The sequence below is a fragment of the Cataglyphis hispanica genome, chromosome 1 (assembly GCF_021464435.1).
Source record: "Cataglyphis hispanica isolate Lineage 1 chromosome 1, ULB_Chis1_1.0, whole genome shotgun sequence".
In the NCBI taxonomy this organism is placed as follows: domain Eukaryota; kingdom Metazoa; phylum Arthropoda; class Insecta; order Hymenoptera; family Formicidae; genus Cataglyphis; species Cataglyphis hispanica.
The window spans coordinates 14,946,285-14,969,446 of NC_065954.1; the positions used below are offsets into that span (position 1 = coordinate 14,946,285).

Below are 23,162 nucleotides of genomic sequence, written 5' to 3' on the forward strand. Positions count from 1 at the left end.
GAATTTAAAGAAGTTACATGCGTTGACGCGGTTTTCGTAACGTAATATCATAAAATTTTCAATATCTCACAGCAATATTTATAACTTCTCTTGTTCAATTAAATGACAGCTGAAAAAAAAATCACCCTTCAATATACGCTCCTCCCAAATTTTTCATTTACAAAAAAGTTCCCATTTAATATAACTTAAAATAAAACAAACATTTTCCCTTTGTAAAAGATATATTTAATTATCTGTACATATACTATTATCTCATTATATATAAAATTTAATTTAAAATTGTTTTTATTAAGAGATAATCATCAAATTAATTAAACAAATTCAGCGCATTTAAAATCACTTCTAAAAAGAATATTGTTTGCATATCCTGTGTTTATCCTCACAATTGAATCACGCAATATACGCGAGACGGTTGAGACGACGACCGCATTTCTCTTACTTCTTCGTGACTTTTTCAGAAGGACGAAGAGTCAAGAATATCGTCGAATGGGATTTTGTCTTCGGTCACACCAGGCGACGGTACTACAGCGGCAAGAAGAACGAGTCGAAGAAAGTTTATGCCACTCGCGGTAGATACTGATGCGATTAAATCTTATGTGCCGCATAGCACAACCCGAGAGAGCTTTCGCGATATATCCTAATTCGGATACGGTAAACGCTAAAGTTCCATGTTCGGCGCGAGTCGCTGTAGCAATTTCCGCCATTGATTTATATGGCCGTTTGCCGTATCTGAAGTAAGCTATTGTAGAAAGAATTGTTGATTAAAGGACACGTTTAGATTCCATTAACTGCGAACAGGATGAATTACACGAGATTAAATAAAACTACCTTCTATGACTCCCATTTTTTTATTTCTATTTCGCTTTTATTTTATTAATTCTCTTTTTCTATTATTAATTTTATTAATTTATTTTTTTGGAAAACATGCTTTGCTCTATGCTTATAATTTATGAGAAAAGTAAATCTTATGATATTCATAAACTGTTACTCAAATTTCTGTGTAGGTCCAATCGCACCAACGTCGGTCAGAACTACTAATGGCAGTTGACTCTAATCCTTTCTCTCTATATAATATATACAGATATATGCAACCTAGAGAAATGGTTGAGCTACCATTAGAGCTGAGCGACGTCGGTGAGAGCGGCCCTTGGAAGAATGTTTTGTCGTCTGCGGTCTATCCAGCGCAACGACAGTCTGCGGTTCCCATTGTGGTCGGTGTGAAAGCTAAGCCTTAACATTCGCTTTCACCGTCGCAGTGGACACGTGGAAATTGCACGGCGAGAGGAAAGTCTGTCCCCAATGCCAGAAGGAAACTGTACCGACGCTTCATTCGCGTGGCGACCAATTGACAACCTCTCATATCGGAGCTCTCTGCCTATTCGGGTATGTATATCGAGATTAATTAAATCAACAGGAAAACCTTAAGAAAAATCTTGGAACAAAAAATTATATATCTTAAAATATGTATCATAAATATATAATATTATTTAATAATATATATAATATATATAATATCATATTTTAAAATGTGTGTTATTATCACAGGAAACATTAATTTATGATAAAAAATTAAATAAGAGAGAAACTTTAGTTTGCTAAATATATTAATTTAATCAATCGTTAATTTTGAAACATTATAATTTCCGATAAACAGCGCGTAATATTATTGATAAAGAATTGTCCTGCTGCTTTATTATTTATTATTAATAATAATTAATATAATAACGATGAGAAATATATATTTTGATCATGACAACTTCGAGAACTCTCGCGTCTATCTAATAAAACTTTTTGTATTGTTGTGTAATATTGTGCTTCCTTTGCGATCTTCGTTATTGCCCTTAACAAGAGATTGCTTTTTATTGACTTTTACACATGGTCGGCCAATCGAAATTTAAAGCTCACAACTTTTTGGCTTGCGTATAAGCGGCTCAGAATTAATTTTATGTCTGTTTAACTTATCACCTCATTTTGAGAATTTTGAATTCTAAGAATTTGATCGGTAAGCTTAATCTAATTAACAATAAATTAAATTTTTTGTCAGCTTCATAAGATTAATGTTTTAAATCTGTTTTAAATTTAAAGATAATCTATTTTTAAAACTATCATACATCTATATATATATGTATATATATATATATATATATATATATATATATTGCATTAAATTTTCTCCCCAATTAAATTAAAATTAAATTTAATTAATTAATTAAATTTCCTCTTAAATTCGCTCTTAAATAAACTATAACCTTTATACAATCGATATTGTACGATGGCGACTCGTACAATATAAACGTGCGATCAGGTTTTTACCGCAGGGCAATTTGCAACAGATGTTGGCCGTTTTGCTTTATTCCGTTAATGATGAGACGCGCGAGGAAAGTCCGCATGATTTGTCCGTTGTGCGGCCACGTTTATGGCATCTTCGAGTACAAAAACGCGAAGCTGACGCCCTGTAAATCCGCTGGAAATTTGCAAGCAGCACACAACTTGCATCGCCCGTATCCGCGAGCTATCGCGTACAAGCGACGAGAGAAGAATTATTGCAGAATTAATAAAAAGCTCCGCAAACATTTATTACTGATGTAAATCGTAATTAACAAACTTCTCTTGAATAAAACGTTTTTAATATTATACGCTCGTTTCGATATTAATATTTCAATATTGATCGTCAAGGATACAATTATCCTTTAGTGAAAAAGAGAGCTTAATTAAAGCAGATCCTTGTTATTCTACATGCTAATAAAATTAACTTTATTAATATATAATTTTATTTTATCTAAACAAATAATTAAGGCTTGCGTGATATTTTAAATAACAAATAGACTGTCTAGCAATTGAAATTTATATGATTCTACTAATTAATATAAATAAATTTCAAGTCCGACAAATTAATTTGCAATATATTTTTTTAACTTTTTTATTCTACAAATTTATTTGTTATATAAAAACACACGCATGTGTGTGTATCGAGAGAGAAAAAATTTCTGTTGTTTTTCAAATATAATTAATATATTTATCATATTTTTTTATTTTCGTAAAAAAATCGTCGTTTACAATGGATCTGTTTAATTATCAAAAAATAATAATAAAGAAGGATCGTTGGTAAAGATGAAAGATACAATTTCGATTTATGAAATAACGGCGACAAAAAGGCGCAAAATCATTTTGCGATATATCGTTGTTTGAATATTTAGTTTCGCGCGTGATTATCAACCCCGGGAATGATTTCAATAATGACTTATTACGTTCGTTAATTAAACTGCGGATTTTGTTGTAATCAGCGGCCGTGGTGGCGACTCGATTCGGTTTACCGCAAACAACGCAATCGAGCGCCGCTTAAAATGGTAATTAGAAATGCGTTCGTAAATTCTGTTCATTAATGTTACGCCCTGAATGCGTATTTGCCGGAAACGCGCGTACGCACGCATTGCACAGCCGAATTGTTTATCGCACACGCGAATGAATTTATGTTTCTAGGAAGCAGCGTGCTTTTGTAAATCACAAAGGGCGGAATGCAAGCGGAACGAATCGTCGCAAAGTGGCACGTTGTTTCCGTGGATTACAGCACTGAAAATACCTGATGATAAAGCTCGCGTACCGAAACAGCCGAACAAAGTCTTCTCCACGGAAGGTACAGCTTTCTCATTTTAATCCAGAATAAATTAAATTGAAAACTACACACGTATAGACAATTATTAAACTGAAGATAAAAATTTTGCATTGTATTTCGACCGTGTCGCTTTTGTGTCAATAATAAATTAATTAAATGTTGCAGATCTATTATATTATTATGAGCCGGAAGAAGCCTTTGTTATAAGTCTAGCATAAAATAAATATAAATCTCTAACGCTACTTTATTTTTACAGTTGAAACATGGAAATATCATGAGAAATCAGTTCGCTGTCCTGATTGCGGCGTGAAAGAGGTGCCGATAATTGTTAAACAACAGAAATTTACGACCTCCCGTCTAGCTGCATTTTGTTTATTGGGGTTAGTCATCGAAAAATTGTCGAGATAAATTATTTCTAATCTGCAACAAGAGATAATTCTACATGTTACATAACATCGAAAAAATATAAATCGCACATAGAATAAATATTATTTAATTATTTATTCAATGTAATAACGCGCCATGATAGATCTCGATATAATTGGATATTAAATAAATAAAACCGAGAGAGAGAGAGAGAGAGAGAGAGAGAATTTTACTCACAACCGCTTTAACATTTTGCATAAATTTGCACCGATAACTTCCGCAGTAAAACAAGTTTCCAATAATCGCTTATTAGCGGTGATAAAAACGGCGCTAATTAGCCAAGCGCACCTGCAAGCTCTCTGAATAGTCTCTCCCCATAATGTACGGGTTTTTCAAAAGACTAAAGCGCCACATGTCGCGCGAAACGACGAAGTGCAAATCGCTGCGCGACTCGTAATTATTAAATCCCTCTCGTTAAATTTTAATCTTGCTCGTAGGCGTTTATTTTCAGCGAATCGGATTCATACGTGACAAAAATCGCGAAATTATTCCTTCTCATAAATCATGACGAGTGATTGCCGATATAAATGTGTAATGCCGTATTTCGAAATAGGTATATTCAGTTCATTAAATCTGATTAATGAGAACGCGAATATATGTAGCGATATTGCCTGCGCGCAAGAGAAATAAGTTTTATCTGGATATATTCACAATTTGTTTCTCTTATTTGATAATAATATCATAATATCATATCATTCTTTTAAATTTTAATTATTCATAAGTTTATTATGATGCGTGATAAAATATAAGAATTTATTCATTAAATATTAAATTATTGATTAAAGCGCATCATTCGCATTTCGTGTAATTCGGTAGAGAGAATATATTATGAGATTCTCTCTTTTATTAAGCACCGATTCTCTTTTTTATTAAGCATTGACGCAAAAAATTGCGAACAATACCGCAAAATGCCTCAAATTGATATACTTATGTTCGCAGATGTTGGCCCTTCTGTTTCATCCCGTTGTTGATGAGTCGAGATAAAAACGTGCGCACTTTGTGCCCGCGCTGTGGCTACGATTATGGCGTTCGAAATAATAAACTCGTTTGCTCGCCTAAATGTGCGTTTAGCTGTGGGGGACAGAGCGATTCTGCAATTTCACGGACGCATCATCTTTGGACAGACGGCCCGCGAATAAAGTCGAGATATTGCGATCGCGAGGTAAGCAGTCGTTGCGCTAATTACATATCGGTTAGATATGATTCCTATTTTTAGACTAATTTTAAAATATTTATTTAAAACACTAATAACAACGAAAGTTTATAATACATTCTAAAAGTAAAAAGGATATGAAATTCATTTATTAGAAAAATGTTGTCATGTTAAATGACAAGAGCGACATTTCCTGCCTATGAATGGAATTAATTTTTAACACATTTTTTTGTCACAAATTAATATTCAAAGAGATATTAATTTGTCACGTTTTGTTCATGTGCTTCTCTCTGTATTAATCTCGCGTTACGGATCATTAAGTCTCGACGGGTAAAGAATAAAAATCGATATCTATCGGCTAAAAGGTCGATATATCTCAGAGATAGCTAACGTCAATGTCTTTTCTCGTATAACAAAGACACTTTCCATGAGTGACGAAACTATGAGGGCTCTCAGGGTCGCGGAGAAACGTTCTCAGCGAGGAAGCGAAGGAGACGGATGCCATTGCCGCCGTTCGCAATCGAAGCTGTCGCGCGAATACGCCTTTTGTACGAACCAGGTCACGGTGAGCCGTCGTTATCGCGATATTCTATATACAAGATAGGCAATCGTCATCGCCCTAAAAATACTTTCAGGGCTTTTCGACGAGGTCGACGTCAATTTTTTCGCGACGGAAATTTGATACAACGACATTCTCGGGTTTCGACGATAGATATCTCGATGTTGTATTTCTCGTTGAAATCTCGCGTTAAAAAAGCACGCTTGAATTTATCTAAAAATTATCTAGAAAGCAATAAATGTCTCATTTTCAATGATAAAATATTTCTCTACTTATGAATTTCATGGAAAGTTCGTTATGAAAAAAATCAAAGATTAAAATCTAGATTAATGATTTTATTCTAAAACTGGTTATAAGACGAAAACAGTATATTAATAGTACAATTTCATTTTATTCGAATTGTTGCATCTTGAAAATACTTGCAATTTTTACCGCGCACAGAATCGCAGTTCGCCTTATGACGAATGCAGCCGCAACGATTACGCACACGAGAAGCGAGATCATCGATGCGACTTGGGCGAGAGGAAAGCTCAAGAACGAAGCGAATCCGAGAACGATAATAGGATGATGTTCGATTTTTATTCGAGACAAGCCTGCTATCGGGAGTGCGGGTAAAAAGAATGGTCGAATGCAGAACGGCGAACGAACAAACGCATTTGCACACCGCTCGTAAAACACGAGCTGTTACCTTGTTATTCCGTGCAAATTCAGTTCCGCACGGAATTCTGTGGAAGGGTAAGATAGGTAGAAATTCCTCCATCGTGAAACTCAAATAGAAATTCGCGGCAGAGAGTTCTCACACCGAAAGAGACACGCGATTTGCGTTTTTCCAGCTGACTGAGAAATTCGTAAGAAATTTCACGAAATGAGACGGAATACGTTGTATTATTTCTTTATTAATCTCCGATAACGGAATTTTTCTCGAATGTGTGCGCGTTTTTTTCTCTGTTTCATTTTTTAAATAGCGCTTGTCTTTTATGAAAATATTTTAGGTAAAAATATTTTTTATTTGTGTTTACTTTTATTTGAAAAGCGATTATTGATTTGTTTGTCGTATATACTAGATTTTTAGATAAGTTTCACATACGAGATTTTATGTAACATCAATAAACATTTAATAAACGTTTCTGCAAAATGTTAAAGCCTGCGTTATTGAAAAAATATTTTAATAATTATTTTTATATTAAAAATCTCAAATTTCAATTTTTTCCCTTTTTTTTTTTCTCCAAAAACTTCTACATTTTTATTTTCATACACATGAAAATCGAGGAAATATAATACAATAGCAACGTAATATTTCTTGTAAACATTTACAACCCGTACAATATTTTAGAGAAAGAACATAATTATTGCACAATGCGTCCCATTCATAAGAGCGAGAGCTCGCGATATTCAGTGCAGAAACTGCAAGAACATTCTTAAGAATTAAACGAACGAGTTTCGGATAAATGAGGGTGCACTATAACGGGAAATTTAATAGGCGTACTCCAATTTATCGACGCGTTTAAGGCATAAAATAAACGGATCGCCGGGACGTATGAATGGCTCTCTGCCTCATTCTCCTTCTTTTTCCGTCAGACAACGACGACATTCATTTCATTTCCTTATTACCTCATTATCTTGCGTCGGCCAACCTATCTGCAAAGTGCATCCGGATAATAATTTCCCGGAACTCTTCGCTAGAGTAGCTCGTAAAACGAGAAAAATTTACGCGCAGAATAAATAATTGCGCAAATTTTGAATCCCGCCAAAGGCAGTTCTACAATGTGTGCGTTCTTTCATAAATATAAAAAAAATTGACGCATTTAATTTGTTACGTTTAATCGAACAAGTCGCAAATTTTTCTTACTTTTGCGCGCTTCACGTAATATATTATTCGACGACATTCGTCGTCGGAATCGAGCCGCACTCGATTACGTAATGCGTTTCGAATTATTCAGCGGATAAAAAGTGCAAAAAAAAATGCCACGGGGATGCGAGCAACGTATGCAAATCGCGGGAAAAAGGGATGCTAGAAATGCAACGACAAGCCTCGCAGTCGCCAATTCTAACTGTTTCTAAACGAACGCTCGGATTCGAGCTTATCTAGACAATTAATATTATTACAGCCACGTTACATTTTGTTAATAAATATATGTTGCATATCGCACTGCGCGACTAATGATGGCGCGTTTGCCCCGTTAGAAGTACATATGCATGTACGCGTTATTATTCATTTTTATTTTACAAAAGGAACGAATATGTTTCATAAACGATTTTCAAAGTGTGTGTTAAAAATTAATGTTGTGATCGAGTGATCAACTTGTAATCGCTATCTCATAATTTGGAGATAATCATATTGTCTTTAGAGACGATAATTAGATTGGAGCAAAGTGTTCGCCAAAATCTTTAGAATCACGGAGCTCGTTCCATTGTCCGAGCGATTTAACGGCGCTGTAATTAGCGACGGTTACATCGGGCATGTACGTAAAACGCGTTGACTCAGCATTCCGAGTTCTCTATTCCGTAAAAGATGGGTCACTCCCGTTGGGACTACCTCGCCTTTTATTGTCGCCGATAGCGCATCGCGCGAGCGCTGATTGGCCGGCCGGAGGAAGAAGAGGAACGAAGGAAGGATGCTCTCCTCACGCGGAAGGAAAGTTTTCCCTGAGCGAAGAGAAGGCCGGAGTCAGTCCAGCGCGACATGGCACGTAACGGGCATAAAACGATGAAAGTAATCTCGGCTCTGATCTCGCAGACGGTATCGATCGATACTGGCCGTCGGAGCGCGCTTGCAAAGACGGCTTCTGCTTCATTCGCCACGCTCCTAATAGAGTTTAGTCCTTTTATTGTCCTCGCGTCATTGCGGCTTATCCTCCTCGCGGTGAAACTTACAGTCCTCGAATACAATAAATATTGTAGGATCAGGAAAAATAAGGAGAAGGAAACATTTATTAGCTAAGGCAGAATTCCCTCAATATCTCAAACATTATGATGGAAATATAAGAAACTATAATAAGTTATAATAGAAAATAAAATTAATTCAATTGAATTGACAAAAATCAATCAATAAATAATTAAAAAATTATTTCAAAATTATTTTAAATAGTCATATGTCTGAAAGATATTATTTCTCTACGAATTTTATTAGGTCCGCGATTATGAAATGCCAAATCGCAAATATACGAAACATATAAATATGAACCTTCTCTCTGAAACCTCAATCTACCGTGAGAGCGCATAATACCATGAGCACAAAGAGAAAGAGATCGTCGAGCGAGTTGCACGATACCGGTCGCAAAGATACGTTCGTAGATCACGGAGGGATGAAGAACACAATGCAAGATCGTCAGTTAAACTGGGGGCCATGAAAGGCGCGGTACCCGAGCGTTATAAGAAAAGCCATATAATTAGCATTGCAAACGTTCCTCATTCCCGCTCTCTTCTAGCTTCGTTCCTCTCGGAATTCGCTTAACGCCATTCTATCTCTATTCCTTGGTTTCAAAAAATACCTGTCCAACCATTTATACGCTATTCTGCATTCTAATGAGCAAATTAATCAGTTTGCATAAAACTGACTTTATTGCTTGCCCTATATTTCATTCTCGTTTTCATTAAAGAAACTGTGTTTTGAAAAGTGTGTCCTAATATATTTTTATACTATATATAATTTTATATTTTTATAATATATTGTATATCTTTTTTCTTTTTCTTTTTATAATTTTATTAAAATAAGTTGTAATTTCATCAAAAATTGAATGAACAATCATGTTTCATTTCATTTCATCCCTAAAGTTTAATTTGTGGAGATTTATTTTTTAAATCATTTATAACTGAAAAATTATTGTTTCAACATTTTTTTCATAAAAATTTTCATTTTTCAGATTTCGATAAAAAGTCCATCTTTTACATTATTCATGTTGTATTATTCTAAATATGTTGCTGACATACTCTACTTTCTCATTTCTGTCTTTGCTTAAATGTCATTAATGTATTAGTAAACAGTGTCTTCGTTTTTTCCATCCAGCAGTATCGCCATGCTCGACTGACCACACAACAAGGTACCTCTTCCTTCATACATCTTTTCTTTCTGCACCTTTTTCCGCCGGGAAATCTTGTATCATTAAAACGGCGACCGTCCTGTAATCAATGCACCATCGTCGTCGACAATCTACGATATCGATATCCTACTTTCTCGTCGGATTTTACGGTCGAATTTTATGTTCTTCGCAGCGGCTTCGTAGATTTCCCAAAGTTTTTTTTTTTTTCTAAAAGTCGACATCTCGGTCTCTCTTTGACGATACTTGCGTCATTTCGAAGAATCGAAAGACGAGTACTTCAGAGAAGCAGTAGAAAAAAGTTCGATGGAGACGTTATACATAATTTTCTGACTTCCTAAAGTACAGTGATGTCTCTGAAAAATTTTTCTTCACCGATATACAGAATGTTTTGCAATTACCAACTTGTGAAGCGTATACTCTGATTTAACGACCAGCTTTCGAAATATACCTTTTTCTGAATATACGGTTTTTCAATTTTTATTTCAAAAAAATTTCAAATTATATTGTTAATAAACTTGTAAAATAACATACTTTCGTTATAGCAATTTATTTAAAATGTCCATCCAAAAAATTATTTCTGTTATTTTTCTGATTTTATCATTTACAATTTTTATTTATTAATTAATTAAATTATTTTTACTACTTTACTCTATGCCATTATACACATTTATAAAAATCATTAATTGGAAAGGAAGAAAAACGTTTATTGAACAGAAATTACGGAAAATGTCTCGGGTACAACGGAAGATTGAATTTCAGGCGACGAAATATGAGAGCACTAAAGAGAACCATGAACCTGCTCGGCTTATAAACGATCGTCCCCCCGTGACGAACGATCGGGCACCCTTTAATATACCAACCATCCGCTCGCCTCGCTCCGTCCCGTCCCGTCCCGCGTAGCTTCGCGATGGCAGCCACTTTCAAACTTGGTCTCCATTTGGTGTTACAACTTTATAAATGAGGCGCGGATTAATTAGCACGTGAATTCACCGAGTCAGGTCGCCAAGCAGTCCAACTTTAAATCTTAGAAGAAGAATTCAAACTAAAGAAGAACTACGATTCTTTTTACATGTTACACACACACGCACACATACATATTACAGGCATTGTGCAAACGAATATTGTTTGAACGCTAATTTTTCAGCTGGCACCGCTGAAATAATTAATTAAACTTTCGAAATGTAGTGCATCTTTAAAATATCTCTTTGTTTTATAATATTGTTTGTTGTAAAAAAAAATTATATATTTACTATATAATTTATATGTAGAAGTATTCAATATATAACGTGTATATATACACACGAAGCAGTTGAGCAATTAAAGCAACTCTGCCAGTTTTCGCAATAAACTTTCGCAGGCTTTGATCAACGACATGTAGCGACAAATAAGTCACGTATACGCGCGTAGTTACTCTTGATTTCGATCTCGTCAAATGTATATGCTAATTACGACTCGCGACAGCGAATTAAATCGCGCACTCACTTTGCGCAGAGTATCAGAAACTGCGAACGACGTTGAGTCGCGTCGAAATTCAGAGGACTCAAGGCTGCATTTGCGCGCGTCTAATTAAGCCGCGTTTCAGAGCGCTAGATACATTGAGCGCGATTCGCAGATTAACGTCAAAGATCGCGTCGGAAGGGGGAGAGGGGACGGTCTAATTCGGTTCTAAGTGAGTGCATATAATCCGCTTGGCGCGCGTAATTGAGCTTAGATTAGGTGCACGTGGATATTATGAATAGGCTGCCGGCAATCGGATTGCGATAATTAGCGCTTTAGCAAGAGAGATGCGTGTCGAGAAAGCGAGTCGATTATTTGCAAATCCATAGCGTATCAAGCGAGCAAACGATGCGACGCGACTCGAGGATAGATACACGTGCGAGGATGAAATGATGTTAATTTATGAGAAGCTGACAAACGCTAACGATCATTAGGATTATTAACGGGATTATTTATCTTGTATAAGATTCGCATTCATCGCTTTCCCCTTTGTCAAAACAAACCAGACGTCATATACAATGAGAAAAATAAATGAATATTTCGCTGTCAAGAATCTAACATATTGTCGAAAATGTCAAAATTAGATTTATATATAAGCTGAATATCTAAATTAGATTTCTTAAAATATAATTCTCAGACATAGAGAAAGAGAGAGAGAGAGAGAGAGAGAGAGAGAGAGAGAGAGAGAGAGATATCCGGAATTATTCTGAATAAACTACGAGCGGCACTTAGGAACAGCATTATTCTGTCAGCGCATGCAGGAGGAGAGAGGAAGGACTTAGTCCGTCGTCCTTTTGCTTCACATTCTCCCCTTCTCCCCTGTAATGATTCAACTCTGGTTTAATTAGGCGCAGGACAGATACCCGGGTATACAGTCTGAGCGACGCCCTAGCGACACCGCTTCCCCCTTTCGTAGTCTACACGGCACTTCGATCGTTTGTCGAGCGCTCGTTAATTAATCGCCCGTCGCGTTCGAGAACAAACGAAGCGAGAGCGAACCGGTGTGCACGAGCGAAAGGATAAACGAGACTACTAAGTTATTCTATTGAAGTCGACCGCTCTTTCTCGGTTCTCCTCTCTGTTCTTTTAGCGGTACCTACGCGGAATATTCGCGATCCGTGAAGTCGCGGTTGAGACTATTGTCAACTATACGCTGATGTAACGACGCGCAATTTTATCGATCTCTATAGCTCTCTAAAGCGTTTATATCACATTTTATATATTAATAATTTCAGTGATGATTCAAAGAATTTCACTGCAAAAACTAATTTTTCCTGAACGAAAATATCGAGGCATTTATTATATAATTTTTAAGTAATTAGAAAATTAATTTGATATTAAAACGCATGAAGAAAATTAATATCGAAAATAAAAAAAATTTCTGTTCAAGTAAAACTCAAGCAAGATAAATACATGATGAGGCTCTTCAATTTAGTTTAAGTGGAATTTGTTTTAATAACATTTTAATTTTATTACAATTATTATGGATGTATAATGTGAAAAGTTGCAGTTAATGAAAATTATATTTGATCTTTCTCGCTAAGAGAAAGTCAACGGTAAATTATTTTCATTAGCATGGAAAATAATATCGCGGAAACCAATGTTTTGCTTATTTATTCTTAATGGCTTGATATCACGGTTAATTAATATCAAAGGTTATGATATTTCAGTAATATTAATCGTTAAATTTGAATCTCAATCAATATGCGCAAAAATAATTATTATAGTCTCCATTATCCATTAAATTTAACTTGCGCGCCTATTTTTCGATGATGCACTCATCTCGCGCTTCGAAAATTGAAAAACTATATTTTCACGATACAGAATGCGCATCTAGATACAGTCGCTTTGTCTTGTGCCGGCGTAATCTTTTCAAGGATGAAAGAGAATGAGGGAGGAGCGCCCCGAGTGTTTTACATACTCAACCATTTTCCGTGACATCGTCGAGCAGCACGGATATTTTCCCGCCGATCATTGCATTATATAAAGGTCGGGAAAATGGTCCGTGGTCTTTTGCATTGTCGTCATACCTGTCGCCGCCACGTGTGCGGAGATGAGCTTTGCGATACGAAGAACCGCGGGCTAATTCGCATTCTCTCGCAATAACATTTTTACCTGCGAGACTGTGCTGTTACTAACAGCCTCGATGAGTAATATAACACACGTTTTTTCTTAGGAATAACAACATCAATTCTTTCACAAGGGAATGTTATTTAAAATCCAGTAAATGTTTGAACAAAAATATTTTTAAATATCAAAAAAATCCTTGTTCTCTTTCTCTCTCTCTAACAAATTATTTATTAAATTATTATTCTCTTGACATTTAATGTATAACTCAGACTCCTGTTTCTTCTGTCAATTTCATTAATTATATTGAAAATTAAATTAATATTCATTTCTTCTATTAATTTCACTAATTATATTGAAAATTACCTAATAAATTATTGCTAAAATAAATTTAATAATAATAAATTTTGATAAATACAGCTTCGAATAATAAGAAAATTTGTTTTATTATAAACACAATTTTTATAAATAAATTTGGATTTTATCCGCCTCTCTTTTACTTTTTCAACATATGTAATATTAAGAAACAAAAACTGGCACACGCCATGGCTATACATCTCGTGTGCTTAATCACCTGAGATTAACGAAAGTTTTGTCGGAATTGCGTGCTACTATTATATCGACGGAGAGAATCGATATAAACACGCACCATGTATATACGCTTTAATCGAGATAAAGTTTCGAATTGGGCTTACCAAACAAATGCGAAATCCGATTTCCGATCGCAACTTTCTGTAGCAATAACCAATAATCTAAATCTTTTTATGTATAGAATTTAGTAAAATTTTAATTTACAAGTTTTTGCAAGCATTTCAAAAATATCGAGCTTAAAATTAATACTAAACAAAACTTTGTTTCTTACATTTCAAATTTTTGATTTAAATACTTTAAATAACTTTCCCAAACATATTTATTGTTCTTTTCTTTTTAATTAAATTATCCCGTAAATTATGGAAATACTAATAACATATCAAAATACTAATAACATTTTCTAATTACACTTATAGCTTCAAATTTTAAAAAGTAAACAAGTTTATAAAATAATAGCTTTTTTTTTAAACAAAAAATATAGATTTTAAATATGTGTGTGTGCATTTATAACTTTTTATTTCTCTATATTTGCCAAGCCCCATAATATTCAACCCTCGGTCGCGAATAACGCGTTTTCTGCGCAATCTGTGAGACTCTGCGAAACAAGCCGACCCCTCGGGAAAATATTTTCTATTCATTTGGGAGTTAATACGACGTAATGTCTACCAGCCGAGCCTTGATTTCGCCACACCCGGCGAATATGTAGGACGACTAACATTATAGGGTATTGGGGATTATATCGTACTTTTTATTAGAAACTATTGCTCACAGCTGATACCGGAAAACTTGCTTTTCGATATTGGTTCCGAGGTTTTTTACCCTGACATTTTCTCTCCCCGTCTTCCTACTAATCGTATACTTTAGCTCGCATGATTTTTCTGGACACCCATCCTTTCTAGATCAATAAAGATGTAACGGAGATCGTGGAGAGAAAGTAAAACGTTAAAATCCTCTGATGGAGTTCGTTGCGCATGCTGGATTAGAACAAGGTTCCGGGAGTGCAAAGAAAAGGGTATAATAAAGTTCGATGTATGACAGTCGCGTTAGCGAAATAGAAGCTTCGTTGTAACCAAAGTTTTCCTTTTTACAAGAAAGTTATGTCGAGAAAATTTACATGTCTATTTTTAAGAATGTTAAGTATGTCGAATATGTAAGCGAGCACATTATAATCTAAATATCATATAATATATATATATATATATATATATATATATATATATATATATATATATATAATACATTGATTTCAAGAAGTGCTTTTTGGAAATGACTCTTCAGTATTGCATTTTCTTGTGTAGAACAAATTTGTGTATGAATATATATACATATATTCATGAGGAAATAATTTATCTTTGATTTTTATAAGATATTATAATTCTATGCTAATAAAATCTAAAATATTTCCAGAGAACTTCTTACACATATTTTTGAAAAATATTTCTCCAAAGTAAGCCATGTTGAATTTTTGTGTGTGTGTGATGATAAAAACTTTAATATTAATATCACTTTAATATAACCGAGAATTTGCATACTTCTCTTTCTGAGAAATATAAGAAAATGCTTGTAGCGTTAAGACATATTTGCGCAAAAATTTAAGATTATAAATTCCTCTCGTGAAATGAAAGCGCTCGCCGCTGAAATTTTCCATCTCGCGCCTCGCGAATTATTTCGTATGCGCGGTTCATTTGCCGAAGAAATTTCCGTTTCTAGAATAACCGTCGCGACAGGAAGAATCGCGGACATGAATCGCGAATCGCTCGCTCTTCGGTATGCAACGCTGTGCGCCATACCGAATAGAAGCAATCGTAATTGCGCCAATTAGAAACATCGTCGCTCTCGGTAGTCGCGGGACGCGTCCGGGAATATATAAATTGCGTGAAAGCGTGACTTTTTGCGAACGAATTCCCGCGAGCGCAAAGTTAAAACGCGGCGAAAGAGATATATTAAGAGTACCGCGGGGATAACGCGGTTCATTCTTCGTAAAGTTAATTAAGTCGCGCTTCCTGGGAATAGAGAAGGAGAGAGTGTCCAGAAACATGCGAAGCTTCGTTCCGCGGCTTAAAGTTTTTAATTAGACTCTTGTTTCTCCTTGCAGAGAGGTCCCTGCAGATCGCAAGAGAGAGAGAGAGAGAGAGAGAGAGAGAGAGAGAACGCGTGATTCTTCCTTGGATAATAAGGCAGGCAGCTTAGTCTGATAATTTCCCTCTCATTCAGGCAACCAATTACCAGATGCCCAGAAAATATATTGCATTCGTATAGACATACACACGGTAAATTATGTAATATTATTAGTAACACAATATTATCGCGCTATCGACTAAAGCTAAAAATCTATTCATTCATTCTCTATAACACTTGAAATATGTGAACATACCTATTACCAACGTTGCACCTTGCATGCGAAAAAAACAACTGGCGATAGAATCACGTACCTGGAAAAAAAAAGAAGATAAAATAAATTAATGATCGTGAAAACACGAGTAAAAAATTTTACGAAGGATGTCATGTAGTATAAATCGCGCGCTCGATGCGATAATAAATAACGGAACCATGTCAATGATTTCGCTTCTCAGCGGCGCACAATAAAGGATTAAAACGCACGCTCGATACGGCAATATCGCGCGTTTATATCGGCGCTATTAACGCTCCAGGAAACAGCGACAAAGCTCGAAAAGTCGTCGTCGTTGAATTTCCACTATTCGCGGCCAATTAAAACAGCTTTTTATCGACCCGGCAGAGGATGGTCGATCAAGCGAGAGAGACTTCGCTCCGACAATGGAAGTGCCTATGTGCAAGTCTGCTTTTTCTGATAAATCAGTTATTTACCATTTAGTTCGCTGAATACCAGCTTATCAATTATCGAACGGAACATATAGTAGCAACAAATATAATAACAAAAAAAGCAATATACCGTTGCGTTGAAATGCCCGAATAAATCGTACACAAATTTTTTTTTTTTTTATCAAGAATTATGAGCGACAGAAAAAAAGAAAAAATTAATTTTTTAAATAATTAAAAATATTAAAATGCTAATAGTGTCTGAGTTATAATAATTTCTCGAGTTATATATATAAAAATATTTTAGAGAATCCCAACACGCATATATGTATAAATATATATTAAAATATTTTGAATTAAAATAAATTTAAAGAACTTTTGGGGATATCTTCGTTCTTCCTCTAATATTGAAAAGGAAATCCGTCTGATTCTCCCGATCGTTAACTCTATCACTAGGTCCGAATCTAGATTAGGCTGTAGCACATTTGCATTGTTCGCCGAGATCCTCGCAACAACGCGGTGGTTAGAAAGGGCGTATCGCTCCCATGAAACGGGCGTATGAGAAGACGAAGACGCGAAAACGGAGGAGAGTCAGTAATACTGCTCGTGTTGAAACTTTAATGGCGAAGTTGTCCGCGACTGTCTCCGTGATAAGTTCATAATGCGGCAGCTCTCCGACGCGACTGCCATTGATAACCGGCGTGGCGTAAACTTCGCCAACGACTGCGCATCCAACCGCGGAGAGGAACGGCGCGACTTAGAAGCAAAATCGAGAGATGGAGAGAAGCACTTCGGCCTAATAGGTCTCGCAGTTGCGGACTATCGACTAACGCGCTCGACTAACTTTTCGGCGTCAGCCTAGCGGCGGTCGATTCCGTGACAAGCGATCCGACGTTGACTGACATCATACCACGTGTTTCGAACTCACTCTCGCCCCCGGCAAGATATCGCAGGCATCTGTTATACTTGCTACACTAGGCTATTAACAGGACGAGTAAGAGCAAAGGATGGAAATTTGGAATGAGATTAATGACGAGCTGAGGCGATTAAGATGTACTTTCTTATACAAGATATTAAACGACAAAAAATTCAAAAATATTTGATTCAAATTTCCATTATTAATTATTAAAATTAAAAATATGGTTTTAAAGTAAAAAAAAAATTAAATTAAAAAACTAATTCAAGTTAATTATAAAATTAAGAAAAAAATTTTAATTTTCATAAATCAAAAATTAATTTATAAAAAATAATTAAATATTCATTTCATTCATTATTTATAACTTTTTATGCTTTAAAGATTTGATTTATAATGTCGATCCTTTTATCTCGAGATAGAGTTTCGTAACATATATAGGTAGAGTTTAACTTGCAAAAATCAGAAATACCTGACATAATATTTTTTTTTTTGGGAATCTAATTTTGTTTGAACATTCGCCAGTTTAATTTCCAGAGGTGATTCAAACGCATTTCGATGACCTCTCCAATTAGCGAGACTGCTTGTTCGCAATCGAATTGATACTTTGTCAGATAATTTTAAAATTCGAGACTTTGATCGAAACGCGCCAATAAAGGATTCTGCATTTTAAATCCGGTAGATATATTCGAATATTTCTAGACAGCAATATCCGCTTGTTTTATCGCGAAATTTTTATTCCAAAACTGTACACGAATAGTAAAAATTATATTATTCTCTGATCGTTTGTTTACTATCAAAAGTCAGTTTAATAGCAGAATAATAACGAAAAGTAAAATAAAGAGTCTTCTTTTTCTCATTTTATATTATATCTGATATCTGATATCATATCGGCGAACAAGCCGGATTTCCCTTTTTTATATAATATTTTATATATTTATAATTCATAATTATATTTTGTTAACATCAGCGTTAATTTTTTGTGTTTTGGGAGAACTCTTTTGTAGAAAACATATAATAAACTTTATTTTATTCTACGTCATGCCATTTTTTTGCAGTGAAATGGTCTTTCGTATCAATACAAAGTATCATTTGAGCCTTTGTCGGCGGTCTCGCGATAAGTTCGACGTAATTTATTCCCCATCGTGGCTCTTTGCACAAATTGATTTTCGTCGTAGGATTGTATTTGCCAGACAAGAAATCCATAAACGTCACTAATATGTAGCCCTGTCTTCTCCTTTGCGATGTCGCGCCGCCATATTGAAGCGCATCTACATCCGTGCATAGATGCATGCTTATAAGTTATGAGATATGGAAATGTGACTTTGGCACAGCTACCGAGGACAAAGGAAGAGCTTTATCTCGTGGCTTCACGATATCGTCACACTTGACAAGACACAGAGAAAGAGAGAAGGAGTTATGTATAATACATATATTGTGCACAGAATGTTCTGTAATAGGCGTAGCCCTTTAACTGGTGCAACCCCCTAAAGACATGCTATAAGCGTTTCAGAAGAGTGTCTGAATGGTCAAGATTATGTAAACAGATCGATGTTTTTATTCAAATGATGATTTTTTATCTACTAAAATTTATATAATATTAAATAATATTTTTCATCATTGACATTTTGTACAAAAAATATCTAAAAATCATCGGTCACACCAATTTATCCTATTGTTAAGTTTGAAAGCTAAATATCTTTAAAACTAATTTAAGATGATAGATGATTGTGCTATTATAATATTATGCTGTTTCTTTTAACTTCTCTATATATTCGCGCGCGTATTGCCTTTATTTAAACTAAATATTGTTACAGGTTCAGTGGTTTCGCTTTGAAACCATCACTGTGACATTCTCGTTCAAGCGGAAAGCCATCGCGCATAAACTTCAACTAGAATTTCAAAAAGATACTCACCGGCCAGCTTCCCCCACAGAGAGTTAAGTTACAACAGACTGCTTCATCGCGTGTCGACACGACGAAATCGCGACGAGCGCGATTTAAATCGAGTGGACCCACGCGCGTAAAGCGATACTACACGTGGATAACATGAAAAAAAAAAGCGTGGTTTTTGTACACAAAGGATTTTATTCGCGACTGTGAACTGCAAGTACTGTGCAAACAATAATTCAAGCGTGGAATTATTTACTAAAAAACCGATTTACTGCATGTCGACAAATCTATCATATTCCGCAAATGTACCTTTGATGATTTAAATACCATACGTATTGTCATTTGTTTAATCTCTACAAATGTGATAAAAATATATTGACAAATCGTAACAGAAAAATGTTTGCATATAAATTTGGAATTTCGTTGTTGAAATATGACGAGAATTTTTTGGTCACATTTTTCGAGTTTTTCGGAAAGGCGTTTTTCCACGCTGTACATTTTTACGTCACTTATCCAAGAGATCGCAGCAATGATGCATCGGATATTACGAGAGATGAAACGTATTCGTAATGTCAGGCAGGCGCGCACAACAGACTCGCTCGTTCGAATATCGCGATCCATCACGCGAACATCACTTGGAAATTTTAATGCCCACGGTGGATTTTCATCCGGTATCCGGCAGTCGGCGGTCCCGGAAATCCTTTTACGAGCCAGTCGTTCATTCATATTGCAAAGAAGCGTGTATTACTGAAGAATGCTCGAGTTTTGTTCAGACTCTTTTCGCTCGTCCATTTTTCAGACACGACGAAATAACAGACTCGCCGAAATCAATATAAAAACCTTCGTAACGACATTGTGGCGTGATTCAACAACGTGAAAAGTGATTTCGTTGCCAGACATGACGGATTTTTTATAGTATTATTTTTGAATAATTGAAAATCTGCGACAAATTTAAGCTCGAATTTAGGACATATGACTGAAAAGCCATTTTAGTCCTCAGCCGTCGTTTAATAATATCAAAAGTTATTAAAATAAAGAAAAGTTTACTAATTTAAGTAAAATATAATGAAATATAGATAATAAAATGCAATAAATTTTTAGCAAACTATTGTATATAATAGAGACCATGTGTAAAAATAAATACATAAAAATATAATATTATAATAAAACTAATTTTGTATATAAACGCGGCTCTCACATGGCCTAATTTTGATTAGCAAGCGAAAACATTAATCTTTCGCATAACTATCGCGGTCTGACATAATGAAAGTCGCCAATTGTGCGAGCATAACTGCCCGAATTCATAGGGACCCTAATCTACTATATGCTAAGAGCAAAGTCCAGAATTAGGATGCATCACCATTAATTAAACGCTTACAAAGAGCAACCGATTACGGTACAACACGCGGCTTTATACAGCTTTCTTAATACTAATTTAAAGCGCGCAGCCAAAGCTTTGCGCAATTTTCTGTCCTCACGGGGATTACCGAGGATGTACGAAAATTAATATCCTTACATTTTCCGCAACATCGCGGATAAAGCGGAAACTTCGTGCCAACGGACAAGTCTTCCGGATAATTATAATCGTTCTGAAATCTATATTTGTTCTAACGATAAATATGTATCTAGAGAGAAATTTCGCGTCGAAACCGCGGATTTTGCTTTTACATGTATCTCACGTATCAGAACATTCGAGACTTTCGGGTCTCGAGTATCGCTTTGACGTGACTCTATGCGAGAATTAGCCGGTTAGATGAGCCGCGGCGTCCGTAGTAATCGGCGAGAAGCGTATAAAGCGATACGAGTTTGACGGGCTCGAAGAAGCGCGTCGTGGTTTCTCAAGTTTACGTCGTGGCAAAGGTGGCGTACGTGGAAAAAAAAAAGAAGGAGAGCCGAGAAAGAGAAAGAGTGAGAGAGAAGAAGAGTTGTGCGATATATAAGAATCGCTAGAGCGCGAGCGGCGGGTAATTGCTCGATTACCGTTAGCGCGCGCTGTATATTTCGCACTGGGATTAGAGTTTACGACTCTAGGCGAGATTTAAAACCGAATTTCTCTGGCCACGACGGAGCGATCATTTAACCGCTCGCGATGAACCGCGAGGAACCAGCGGCCGTTCATTAACCTTAGCAATATCTGGGGCAAAAAATGCCCGGGAGCCTTCTAATAAACTACACCACGTCGTCATATTTTGCCGCAATTTTATTGTCGACGTTTTTTAGTACACTTTTACTACGAGCTATCCCGTAGAACACTATATCTTTAAATGTCTGAAATGGCAGCAGTAATCGCAATTAATCTTTGAAAAAATGACAAGCGCGTGACATGGAGCTGTCCGTAGATATAATTCATAATTGTGTTTAGATTGGTATTGTATAATTGTACATTCATAATTCATAATACTTAATTCGAAGACAAGACTGATCGCGTGACGTTTTGACTTTTATTGCACAGCATCTTCAGCCATAAAAATATATAGACTTATGTGTATAAAAAGAAAAAAAAAACCACAAAATGTAATAAAATAAAATTTAGAAATGTTTTCAAGAAACAAATTAAATTTAACAAGCTATTATAAATATATTATTAACAAAGTCAATTTTCCTCGTTCGAATAATAATTCGAAGGATATGTCGTAAATGATTTGTCAAATCAATCATCAATTTCGAAATTACATAAGCCACGAGAGAGAATATAGCCGCAATTTTGGATTACAAAACCGCAGGGGAGAATTACAATTAAACTTCAGCATCAGACGTCAACTCCACATTTGTTAAGGAATCCGCGGCTGGCCGGGAATGCCGTATAGTTGATCGGCGGGCGGGGGAAGCGTTCTGTACACATATATAAGGACGGTGACCCGCATACGGCTGCTTCTCTCTCTTGCGGAGACAATTTGCGCGGACCTGTGCACGCCCGCCCGTGACCACACGGTTGTTTGCGGTAATAAGACAATCCCTGTTTGTCGGAGAGCGAAGTTATGTGGGCCAGCGCGCGCTGGGTGCGGGGTGTGGATTTTCTATAACGGATTGTTGACGTGTGCACGCCACGTCCTTTTCGCTTATCAGGCCAACGTCAATTTCGCGTACACGAATAGCCCGGGAATACGACGACAACAAATCGCCGTGCGGCTATCAACGGCGCGAGTATCTCGGAAAATTTTCTTCGTGCTCGCCGAGATGATGTCTGCGTCGTGATTGGGGATCCAAAGTTGGCGCCCCGAGGCGGTTGCGCGAAATGTGTCCGGTTATTCGCGGTATGAACCAGCGCGCGTTGTTATAATAATAACCAGCAATCGAGGCACGTTCAGAATGACGGAAGTGATCGGAGAGTTGACTCTCACAGAATTTTAAATCCTCAAAGAACTACTCTCCAAAAATGAAGAAAATTACTTAGATTGAAACGGTTCGATAAGAGAGCATGAAAATATGTAAAGTATCTTTAGACAAATCTTTAATAAATTCGCAATCGTCTATATCTTTAAGAGAAACTTTCATTTTATTTTATTTGTTTTATTTTAGTGAGAAAAAAATTCCCTCTATTTAAAAAGATTGTCTGCGAAACTGTGTCTGCGTGAATCACACAGATACCCACACAATTGCGAGGTTAATGAGGATCCGTGCGTCCAAAATGTA

General features: G+C 35.9%; 2 protein-coding genes across 4 annotated transcripts in view; one reads left to right on the forward strand and one right to left on the reverse strand.

The window, feature by feature from the left end:
* LOC126848607 (CCR4-NOT transcription complex subunit 6-like) overlaps positions 1 to 23,162 on the reverse strand; it is a 482,736-nt gene that overhangs the window by 131,513 nt on the left and 328,061 nt on the right. The gene's annotated exons all lie outside the window — the stretch shown is intronic.
* On the forward strand, positions 1,285 to 6,530 carry LOC126848764 (uncharacterized). 2 transcript variants are annotated; one of them, XM_050589935.1, is made up of 6 exons: positions 1,285 to 1,383; positions 3,481 to 3,634; positions 3,870 to 3,993; positions 4,979 to 5,201; positions 5,611 to 5,757; positions 6,193 to 6,530. In XM_050589935.1, the coding sequence occupies exons 1-6, from the start codon at positions 1,300 to 1,302 to the stop codon at positions 6,364 to 6,366; spliced, it is 906 nt and encodes a 301-aa protein (XP_050445892.1). In that variant the 5' UTR covers positions 1,285 to 1,299; the 3' UTR covers positions 6,367 to 6,530. The 2 variants fall into 2 exon arrangements, with proteins under 2 accessions (XP_050445892.1, XP_050445902.1); XM_050589945.1 differs by lacking the exon at positions 5,611 to 5,757.

Bases quoted from the DNA above. Each gene is read 5' to 3' on its own strand.
- LOC126848764 (XM_050589935.1), top strand. From the start codon at position 1,300: ATGCCAGAAGGAAACTGTACCGACGCTTCATTCGCGTGGCGACCAATT. The intron at 3,635-3,869 runs GTACAGCTTTCT...TTATTTTTACAG, and splicing joins CAAAGTCTTCTCCACGGAAG to TTGAAACATGGAAATATCAT. The intron at 5,758-6,192 runs GTGAGCCGTCGT...TACCGCGCACAG, and splicing joins TTTGTACGAACCAGGTCACG to AATCGCAGTTCGCCTTATGA.